Source organism: Tripterygium wilfordii, chromosome 19 (genome assembly GCF_013401445.1).
Source record: "Tripterygium wilfordii isolate XIE 37 chromosome 19, ASM1340144v1, whole genome shotgun sequence".
Classification (NCBI taxonomy): domain Eukaryota; kingdom Viridiplantae; phylum Streptophyta; class Magnoliopsida; order Celastrales; family Celastraceae; genus Tripterygium; species Tripterygium wilfordii.
In genome coordinates this window covers 611,923-623,675 of record NC_052250.1, presented here as the reverse complement: position 1 = coordinate 623,675, position 11,753 = coordinate 611,923, and the positions used below count along the sequence as shown (strand labels likewise).

General features: G+C 38.2%; 1 protein-coding gene across 1 annotated transcript; it reads right to left on the bottom strand.

Annotated features, from left to right (window-relative positions):
* Window positions 1–1,495: 1,495 nt before the first annotated feature.
* LOC119985334 (cytochrome P450 71D11-like) lies at window positions 1,496–8,551 on the bottom strand. Its single transcript, XM_038829605.1, has 3 exons — window positions 8,166–8,551; window positions 2,343–2,870; window positions 1,496–2,259 (listed from the first exon to the last, which is right to left on the bottom strand). Exons 1-3 carry the CDS (start codon window positions 8,514–8,516, stop codon window positions 1,648–1,650), a joined length of 1,491 nt encoding a protein of 496 aa, XP_038685533.1. The 5' UTR covers window positions 8,517–8,551; the 3' UTR covers window positions 1,496–1,647.
* Window positions 8,552–11,753: the final 3,202 nt, after the last annotated feature.

The following is an 11,753-nucleotide window of genomic DNA, read 5'->3' as shown; positions in this document are numbered from 1 at the left end:
TTATCGGTCAGCACCTAAAAAAACATGCATAAGGATCACGCAATGAACAGGGGTCAAGGACTAACATAATGTGCGCAAACTTTACGCCCTCACATAATAATATGTGGAGAAATGTTTTCAGGAATTGAACATGCATGTGATCTCTAGATTACACCTTCCAACTCTGCAAGGGAGCTGAGCCACATGTTCCCCTATAAAAAAATGTAAAACAATTATCTTCAAAATGATATTCTAAGGTAGCAAAGAAGATATTTCTTATAAGAATACTCTCCTGTAAGAGAGGAAAAAAACGAGAAGAAAGAAAACAGCTGTAATCATTACATGTATTATGCAGAGTACGTCTGCCACATGACTCGATCATGCTGATATCTTCGCCATTCATTCCATTCGGGAGTGTCCAATCAAAATAGTACAACAACTGTGAAAGCTGAAGCTCAGTATTCGCTAGACCAAAAGTTATACCAGGACATATTCTCCTTCCAGCACCAAATGGTATATATGTACTCAAAATTACTCCCCTTGAAGTCGACTGAACTTTCCAAGAATGTTTCCGGGTCAGTCCAATACTTGGGATCTCTTCCAATAGCCCATCCATTAATTAACAATCACTTTGGTCCTGACAGGTATCTCGTATCTGTCAATCACAACACACTCTGTGTTTTCTCTTGGAATCAATGAGGGAGCTGGAGGGTGTAGTCTTAGAGTTTCTTTGATGACTAACTTCAAATAGTTTAATTCAGGAATGCCCTTTTCATCGACACTTCCTCTACTATCGAAAACCTATCTCACCTCGGCTTGTGCCTTCTTCATTATTACTCTAGGATTTTTCATCATTTCCGCAATAGCCCAATCAACAACACTTTTGATTCATTTAATGTAATCAAGTTGATTCATTTAATGTAAAAAATCTTACCTTAATTTTGAGAATCGGATAAATTGAAACTGATGTTTTAAATAATCAAAATATAATGCCATGTGTATACATTGGGGTAATAACACTTTTGGTCACTGAATAATTTGGCCCAGTTCAACTCGGGAACTCATTTTTCAAACATTTCAAGTTGAGTATTGAATTTTCAAAATGGATTCCCGAATTGAACTGGGTCAAATTATTTAGTGACCAAAAATGTTATTACCTCTATATACATTATATAAGTTTAATTGTTTATAGGGAGCGGAAGAATAATATTGGCGAACTTTAAAATATGAATGTGTGCTTAAATTTGTTAGGATAACTCATTTACGTTTTGTTTGGGGCTCTGTATAGGATAACTTCTTTTCTTTTCTTTTTTTGAATAAGCGATAGGATAGCTTCATTAAAAGATAATTTTATACTATACGGAGTTTTAGCCTCTTATCTAAACGGAGCCTTAAGACTCCTCACTTGTTTGTGCTTGTGGTTGGTAGTACATAATCTTCTCTTTCTATAGCTTTGTTCTGGTGGACTTGAGTTTCCCTCTAGACTTTTGAAAAAACTAACGTTACGAGGTGATGCTGAAAAAGACTTTTACAGTTATTAATTGCAGCTATGAAGACGACATGTAGTAATCTTTAATCAAAGCGCATCCAAAACATGCAGCATGATGTTTTATTAATGATGCGAAATACTAGAAAATTAACAACCACCATCAATGAGTGTTCGGTGAATTAAGGGTGGTAAGGAGTTGGGATTAGGTGAAGGTCATCTCTTCTTCTAACCGTCACCGCAAACGCTTCGGTCATGTCAAGATCTTCCGACTTCATTCCAGGAGGAAGTTTCCAATCAAAGTAGTACAACATCTGTGAAAGTTGAAGATAAACGTTTGCAAGACCGAATGCTATGCCAGGACATATTCTCCTTCCAGCACCAAACGGAGTGTATTCAAAATTAGTCCCCTTGTAGTCAATTGAATTATCGAGGAATCTCTCTGGATAAAATGTTTCCGGTTCAGTCCAATACTTGGGATCTCTTCCAATAGCCCAAGCATTCACAAGAACTCTTGTTTTCACTGGTATCTTGTAACCATTAATCTCACATTGCTCCAAACTTTCTCTTGGAACTAGTAAAGGCCCTGGAGGGTGTAGTCTTAGAGTTTCTTTGACGACCAATTTCGAATAGTTCAGTTCAGGAATGCTTGTTTCATCGACATTTCCTCTGGTATTGAAAACCTGTCTCACCTCGGCTTGTGCCTTCGTCATTATTCTTGGATTTTTCATCATTTCTACAATAGCCCAATCAACAACCGTCGCTGATGTTTCACTTCCAGCACCAAACAAGTCCTAAAGGAACGCAAAAAAAATAAAAATTAAATAACCAAACGGTTTGTAATCAAGTTGATTCATCTAATGTAAAAAAAGCTTACCTGAATTACTGATTTGATATTGTTGATAGTTAATGGAAAGTCACCATCTTCATGAAATTTCAAGAGAACATCGACTAGACCTTCCTCTACGTCACGTTTCCTGGTTTTTGAATCCTTAATATGTTGGTTGATAATGTTTCCAATAATCTCTTGACTTTGGTTATGTATCTTCTCGAGTTTTGAGTTTTCTCCAATAATCCGATGAAGCCATTTCATAGAAGGAAACACATCCACGATATTGAATCCCGCTGCTAACTTTACGACTTCCGTAATAAATGATATGAATTCTTCATGTCCATCATATGTCCCACCAAATGCCATCTTTGAAGTTAAGGTGTATGTTGATGAGAACAATTTTTCAGTCAAGTTTATCGATGATCCAGCATTTGAGCCAATCCATTCGATGAAATTTGACATCTCTTGCTCTCTTATGGGCCTAAATGATTGGACACGTTTCGAGCTCAAAAGCTCTAGTGTGCAAATTTTCCGTATTTGCCTCCAATATTCACCATATGGTGCAAACGCAATGTGACGCAGCGATTAGCTAGATGTCGTTCTAGCTTATACGCTCTTTTCAAAGAGAAATAGAAACACTACAATTCTCCAAAGAATTGAATAGAAACAACTCAGAATATTATTGGAATTATCGATGATCTTACAAGCTTCGTACTAAGCTTACTTATAGGAAATCTCAAAGCAAGGAATTTAATTCTAAATAGGAAAGAAATAAGAGAATGATTACATAGTCCACAAATTATGGAAAGTTGTCTTCATCATGGTATCCCACAAATTATGAAAAGTTGTCTCCATCATGTGTTGAAAGTTGTCTTCATCATGATATCCCACAAATTATGAAAAGTTGTCTCCATCATGGTGTTGACACGGTGAGAATCTCTTGTCACTTCAATCATGGCTTCATACTAATCAAGTCTCATGCTAGCTATGTTCATACTTGCTGCATCAGTTCTCCCCTTCTTAGAAACAACTCGTCCACGAGTTGATCAAGGTAATGGCTCAGATCCATGGTATACATGTAAATCTTGCACATTGAAGGTTTTGGAAATCGAGTAGCTCTCTGGTAGATCAACAACATAGGCATTATCATGAATTTTTCGAAGTATGCGAAATGGCCCCACTTTCTTTTGTTTAAGCTTACTGTAGTCTCCAGCTGGAAGTCGCTCCTTCCGTAAATGCACCATCACCAGATCCCCTTCAACAAACGATTTGTACCTCTTATGCTTATCAACGACTGCTTTGTACTTAGCTGCAGAATCTTCTAACTTCTTCTTGACTTCTCCATGGGTATTCAAGACCTTGTCAATCATGTGATCAACAATTATACTCATCCCTGGAAGCTTCGGTAATGGTACCAAATCTAGTGTATGCAAAGGTGGCCGAATGTAAACCACCTCAAAAGGAGATTTCCCACTAGATCGATTGGGAACATTATTGTAAGCGAACTCTGCTTGGGGTAAAGCATTCTCCCACTGTTTGGGATTTTCTTTAGTTAAACATCGCAAGATATTACCCAGCGTACGGTTAGTAACCTCCGTTTGACCGTCCGTTTGAGGATGACAAGTGCTACTAAATTGTAGTGTTGTGTCGAGCCTCTTCCATAGTGTACGCCAAAAGTGACTAAGAAACTTGCTATCACGATCAGAGACTATCGTCTTTGGCAATCCATGCAAACGAACAACTTCTCGAAAGAATAATTGAGCAATATAAGTAGCATCTGAAGTTTTCTTGCAAGGAACAAAATGGGCCATCTTAGAGAAACGATCCACTATAACAAAAATAGAATCCGAACCTCTCTGTGTGCGCGGTAAGCCTAAAATGAAGTCCATAGACAAGTCCTCCCATGGAGCATCAGGAATCGGCAATGGTGTATACAATCCGGTATTCTGAACTTGGCCTTTCGCAGTTTGACAAGTATAACATCGTTTGACAAACTTCTCAATATCACGTTTGAGATGCGGCCAAAAATATCGAGCTTCCACCAAAGAAATGGTTTTATCTCGCCCCATATGTCCGCCTAGTCCTCCAGCATGCAATTCTTGAATGATGTGGTCTCTAAGAGACCCTCTGGGAATACACAATCTATTTTTGTGGAATAAAAACCCATCGTGTACTTGATGTTTGCTTGGAACTCCATTAATGCACCTATTCCAATCTTCTTTGAAATCTTCATCACCTGCATATAGATCTTTAAGATAATCAAACCCAATTATTTCGCTTCGAATCATAGTTAATAACATGACTCTACGGCTCAAAGCATCTGCAACTTTATTCAATTGCCCTGATTTGTGTCTGAGAGAGAATGTGAATTTTTGGATGTAAGCAATCCATCGAGCATGCATCCGGTTTGCTTTGGACGAGTTGTTGAGGTATTTGAGAGCTTGATGGTCTGTGTTCAGAATGAATTCTTTCTGAACCAGGTATGACTCCCAGTGTTGCAATGTCCGCACCACAGCATATAACTCTTGCTCGTAAGTGGACCATCTTCTTCGTGAATCACTGAGTTTTTCGCTGAAAAATGCTACCGGCCTCTTTTCTTGTGATAGAACAGCTCCAACTCCCACTCCGGAAGCATCGCAATCAACCTCAAAAAGCTTGTCAAAATCAGGAAGTACAAGTACAGGTGCATTTGTAAGCTTCTCTTTTAAAACTGCAAAACTGTGCTCCAGTTCTTCTGTCCAGGACAACTGCTTTTGCTTCAAACAATCAGTAAGTGGGGCAGCCAAGGAACTAAAATTCCTCACGAACCGTCTATAGAAAGTTGCTAGACCATGAAAGCTCCTAACCTCTGCAATTGTCTTTGGTGTAGGCCACTCTCGAATAGTTTTTACTTTCTCATGATCTACTTTGACACCATCTGCACTTATAACAAAGCCTAAGAAAACCAAGTTGTTAGTCATAAAATGACACTTCTTCAGATTGGCATACAACTTGTTTTCCCGTAGTGCTTCAAATACTCTCCTCAGGTGTTGTAGATGTGCCTCCTTGTTATGGCTATATATCAAAATGTCGTCAAAGTAAACAACGACAAATTTACCAATGAAAGGTTGGAATACCTGGTTCATTAGCCTCATAAAAGTACTCGGTGCATTGGATAATCCGAAGGGCATGACAAGCCATTCATACAATCCCTCATGAGTTTTGAATGCTGTCTTCCACTCGTCTCCGGGACGAATACGAATTTGGTGATACCCGCTACGTAAATCAATCTTGGAAAATAGTGTTGCTCCCCCCCATCTATCAAGCATGTCTTCTAGTCGAGGAATAGGGACTCGATACCGTATTGTAATTTTGTTGATGGCACGACTATCGACGCACATTCTCCAGCTTCCGTCCTTTTTCGGTGTTAGAAGTGCGGGTACTGCTACCGGACTCATGCTCTCCCGGACCATACCCTTCTTCAAAAGATCACTAACCTGGTTTTGTAAAATTTCATACTCTTTAGGGCTCATGCGGTAGTGTGGAAGATTTGGCAAACTTGACCCTGGAACAAGATCAATGTGGTGTTGAATAGTCCTTAGTGGTGGTAACTCGGCAGGTATCTCATCAGGAACCACTTCACTGAATTCTACCAGTAAGGATTGGATTAGCTCTGGCACATCTCGTAATACAGAAGTATCTTTTGGCACTAGAAGGAGACTAGTCTTAGTCTTTGGGCTTGCTAAAGTGCTCACTGGTTTCATTGGAGCAAGAACCACTTTCATGTTATTCTTATGAAATGTGTACGTATTGGCTTTGCCATTATGTGTGGTGTCTAAATCGAACTGCCAAGGACGACCCAACAACATATGGCAAGCATCCATATCAATGATGTCACACCATACTTCATCCGTGTATTTGCCGATGGAAAAAGGAACACAACATTGCTCTGTTACCTTCGTCTCCCCCACGTCTTTGATCCAACCAATACGATATGGAGAAGGATGTGGTTGACTGGACAACTGCAACTTGTCTACCATCATTTTGGACACAATATTCTCACTACTACCGCTATCAATAATAAGGTCACATACTCGTTGCTTCACAGTGCACCGTGTTTTGAAGATATTATGCCGTTGAATCTCTTCTTCTTTCTTCGGGACATACATCAATCTTCTTATAACCAGTGATACTCCTTCATCTCCATGGATAATCTCTTCAACTTCCGCATCGTCTTCATATCCATCATATTCTTGACAAACCTCTTCACCTTCCTCATCGTCTTCATGAATAGCCAAGTTGATTGGTTTGTTCTGGCGACACTGGTTGGAGTAATGGCCAGATTGTCCACAGCGATAACACTTATTACCTCTAGGAACCGAGTAAGGATTGTTGGGATTGGTCTTGTTCATGGGTTCTCGTTGTGGCCGCATAGGTTGTTGGTTTTGAGAAGAGTTCAGCTGGGGTGGTACAAAATGTGATTTTCCAGCACTCTTTTCCTTGTTCCAATCAGGTTTCTGGGGTGGCATAGACATTTGTGAAGGACCTGTACCGCGGCTGCTTTTCTTGTTAAGTTGAGCTTCAATTTTCAGAGCAAGTTGAATGGCACCGGACAGAGTACTATGAGACTGCTTAAACACTTCTTCTTGTATATTTGCACGGAGTCCATCTATAAATCTCGAAATCTTTTGGCATTCCGTCTCACGGATATCAATACGAGCTCCAAGTTTGTGAAACTCAGTAACATATTCATGTACCGTGCGGTGGTTTTGTCGACAATGTTGATATTGACTGAATAGAGTCTGCTCATAATCTGGGGGAAGAAAGTGCCCGATTAGGAGTTGTCTCATTCGTCGCCACGTTCTAACTTTGTTCCTCCCTTGCCGGATTCGTGTTCTTTGTAACTGATCCCACCATGCAAGTGCTCCTCCTTTAAGTCGATAGGCTATCAGCTTCACTTTGTCATGCTCATCCGTACTCCAATAATCAAAAAACTTCTCCACTTCTGCCAGCCAATCAAGGAAGTCTTCAATCAAGAAAAGACCATCAAATGGTGGAATTTCGATCTTCATACGGTAGTCATTTTGTCTTGGCCTGTCGTTGTCTCTCGCTGCCACCGGCAATTCATCATCATCACTGGATTCTTCGTCAGGTAAGAATGGATCTCTATACTGCCTGTAGTTTTCACGGGGGTTGGCCCCAACTGGTCTTTGTTGCTGTGGATTACCAGGTCTTTGTTGTTGGGGGTTATTGTTCTGGCCACCAAGGAGTTGAGTCAAGCCAGCAATCATGGTTTCCAAATTTTGTAGTCGTCCGTCAAGAGCATTAACCGACTCTTGAGTCGCGAACCTCTCTGGGTTTTGTTCTTGTTGCCCAATTCTTCCATCCGCCATATTTGTTATTTTCCAAGGTAAAGCTCCGCCTGATACAGAGGTAGGCTCCGATACCAATTGACGCAACGATTAGCTAGATGTCGTTCTAGCTTATACGCTCTTTTCAAAGAGAAATAGAAACACTACAATTCTCCAAAGAATTGAATAGAAACAACTCAGAATATTATTGGAATTATCGATGATCTTACAAGCTTCGTACTAAGCTTACTTATAGGAAATCTCAAAACAAGGAATTTAATTCTAAATAGGAAAGAAATAAGAGAATGATTACATAGTCCACAAATTATGGAAAGTTGTCTTCATCATGGTATCCCACAAATTATGAAAAGTTGTCTCCATCATGTGTTGAAAGTTGTCTTCATCATGATATCCCACAAATTATGAAAAGTTGTCTCCATCATGGTGTTGACACGGTGAGAATCTCTTGTCACTTCAATCATGGCTTCATACTAATCAAGTCTCATGCTAGCTATGTTCATACTTGCTGCATCACAATGTTAGTGTAATTAGAAGTCACGACTTTCAGAGCGTTTAGAGGAGGCCTCGAAGCAAAAATAAGGTCCTGAGTTTTCATTACCTCTTTTGCGTACTCTGCCGAAGAAACAACCAATGTTGGTACCTCCCCAACCTGAAGGTGCATCAATGGTCCATGCTTTTTCGCCAAGTCTCGTAGCGCTCGATGTGGTAGCTTCAGTACTAATTGATGTAAGTTTCCAATAAAAGGTAGCTTCCACGGCCCCGGAGGCAGATTTGAATGTGATTTAGGTTTCATAACCATCTTCAGCACCATTAAAATAAATAAAATGATGCTCGAAAGGATCGGTAAGGACGAGAGTTGCAGATCCATGAAGAAAGTGTTGATGAATTTGGAGCTAGATGTGAGTAGTGACTGATTTGCAAAAGTTGAATATATAGACATGAAGTTTTGTCATCTAGTTTCATGGCATCTTTGAAGTCTTAGACCATGACCTACATAATTAAGAATTCATACCAACTATAGTCTATAGTTACGTACTTCAATTGTGTTTTTTAATGACCTTGGAGGAGCTAATGTTAATAGGACTAAACATGTGTGGTCTCAATACAAGTAATGGTACCCCCACTATGTCCAAAAGTGATGACTCAAGGATTAGGGTCGAACTACTTGAATTTGACGTGTGCAATATGCTAATAATTCGTTAACTAGGAATCCTAATCGGGTGCAATTCCTATTTCAGAAGTGATAGGGATCATAGTAAAAAACATCTTAGTCATCCTAGTAGTGGATGTATCATTCTCTTATTCAATCACCAGGTTTTGTAGGCCCTAATACTTACATCAATCAAGGGACAAGATCTACTACTAGGATAACTAATATGTTTTATACTGGGATTCCAAACATTTTTGTTCATATTTTTCGTTAAAATTATTTTCGATTAACATAATGATAAATCTAAATCCTCATGCATTTAAATTAATTTTTCACGCTAAATTTATATTGACTAACCTATTATGGGAATTTTTTCTCGTGAGATTTTTCTCCAACTCTTGCGTAGGCAATTTGATTTTTAAGAAGGAAGACTTGTCATATTTGAAGAGATATACTGTGGAAAATAAAATCAAGGATGATAGTCCTAATTATGAATATGTGGTGCAAGTAAAGGTCGGGTATTGAAGGAAGAAAAATAAAGAGGTGTCTTTTTCGACATGGAGCCAAATTAGGTGTTTGGCATAAGGAGATTTTGAAATTGATCAAAGCTTAAGCCAGTCAAATTTTCAACATTAACGAAGAGATCATAGTCACTTATCATATTGATCTAGATGACCTATCCGATTTCATGGGGATGATACAAAGTCAAATTTAAGAATTTTATCCTACTACATGAAGACGAATAAGGCACGTGTTAAGACAATATACCACATCGGACATATGTATGTTTGCCGGGTGGTTTCTATGTGCAAAGTCCCTCCTTATATGTCAATTTAGCGTTTTCATGGGTTTAAGTGACTTGAGTCAAGGCTTAGTTGATGGGCCCACAAGAAATAAATCCGTAAGGGTAATCCGATGTATCCACGGGAATTGACACCACGAAGCGGAAAATATATATAAGGAAGTTGTTGGTTATGTGGAGCTACATCAAGACATTGTCCAAGAGCTTAATTATAGGAAGCTGATTTCGATGGTTCAAAAGTTTCCAAATTTTAAAGTCGAATTATATGTCTTCATTGTCCAAATTGCATGAGGTGATCAAAGCATTAACAAAAATGACATGTAACACGTCAGTTTGGTAGCCCATGGGAGCCCACTAGGTTTATTTCATTGATTTAATTAATGGAATAGTTTTATTTTCACTATTTTATCCCATAATTCATTGTCCAAAATTTATTATTTTAACATAGACTCTATTGTTTTTTAAAGCACAGTCTATAATTCATTATTTTTGAAAATTCCATTGAAAAAACAATGGAATTAAGATTTACTCAATAAAACTCATCGACAATAAATCTTTTTAGAAAGAGTTTTATGCGCTAATTCTGAATATGTAATTGTTTTTAAAATCTAACATGTATTTTGAGAGTTAAAACGTTTTAAAATTTCATTTAAAATATTTGGGCTCCCATGGGCTATCACTATATGGGCTACCTAACACTACTGAAGCATTAAAAGCTGATTTCAAGACTCAAAGAAGAAAAATGACATGTAGCCAAGTAATTTGGTAGCCCAAGGGAGCCCAACAGGTTTATTTCATTGATTTAATCAATATAATACATTTATTCCACTCTTTTATCCCATAATTTATTGTCCAAAATTTATTGTTTTAATATAAATTCCGTTATTTTCTAGAGCAGAGTCTAGAATTCATTGTTTTAGTTCTGAATATATTGTTTTTGAAATTCCATTGAAAAAGACAATTGAATTAAGATTCACCCGATAAAACTCATCAACAATGAATCTTGTTAGAAAGAGTTTTATGCGTTGATTCCGAATATGTAATTTTTTAAAAAACTCTAACATGTATTTTGAGATTTAAAACGCTTAAATTTTGTTTAAGAGACCTGGACTTCCATGGACTACCACTATATGGGCTACCTAGACTAGTAGTTCAAAGAAATCCTAGCCGCTTGTATGCACAAGTAAAAACCCGAAGGTTGTTTGGTCCTGTGCAAAATCTGTCTTGTTCCATTATATATTGATTAATCAACTCTGTCCTGATTGAATTTAATTTTGAGAATCGGATAAACTCCTCACTTGTTTCTGCTGTGTTTGTTTGTAGTACATAGTCTTCCCTTTCTATAGCTTTGTGGATTCGATTCCTACCAAGGCCACACATGGGATTCCCAATGTTTGCCTACGACAAGTGATTTGTGACGATTTCGCAATTAAGATCCATGTGTTTTCCAGTATACATCTAATTGAAGTATGATATATATAAGAACTAGTTGGCCCGAGTCATATTAATTGTAAAGATAAGTGATCGGAGTCATTGTCTAAGAAAACAGTAAGGTGTTGTAGATACAGAGTCTGTGTTTGATGCGGAGTGAGTGTAAGTCTCTCTATTTTTTTCTTTTATAGTCTTCATGGTGATCTTCAACTCCTGTTTTCCTGCCACGATTTTGGGATGTTCAAACATGTGAGAGATCATGGGGAACATCCTTATTACTTGTTACTTGAGTTGCTGGGTCAAAGTGCTTTATAACCGCAACTCCTTCATGGTAATGGGAATCATGGTGAGACTTTCAGGTCATGCTCTTTTATCAGGGTGGATGTGGGAGTGTTGGGAACCTACATCTTGCTCTACTTTCTTGGATTGCAGGCATTGTGCTTGTTGAGGAAAAATGGCTAACAGTCACCATATTAGTAATGCTCGTGTCTTCGTTAACGTGAGAGGATTTCTTCTTCTTCAAAAAGCAAGACGAACGTGGATCTATTCTCTGGTTGACGTGCAGTCTCTGGAGTCATGTCTGAGACATTTTAGAAACATATAGACTTCATACTCTTATTTCTCCTAAACCTCTCTTGCGTTTATCTAGCTGAAATCTCGGTTTATGTTTAACAAATTATTTTAAATCAAAATTAAAACAATTATGACAATGAATTCTTATT

Excerpts from the sequence above, each read along its gene's own strand:
- LOC119985334 (XM_038829605.1), bottom strand. The coding sequence starts at position 8,516 with ATGGATCTGCAACTCTCGTCCTTACCGATCCTTTCGAGCATCATTTTA. Across the intron at positions 2,871-8,165 it reads TGACTTCTAATTACACTAAC|ATTGCGTTTGCACCATATGG; the intron begins ATTGTGATGCAG and ends TCGCTGCGTCAC. Across the intron at positions 2,260-2,342 it reads ATATCAAATCAGTAATTCAG|GACTTGTTTGGTGCTGGAAG; the intron begins GTAAGCTTTTTT and ends GCGTTCCTTTAG.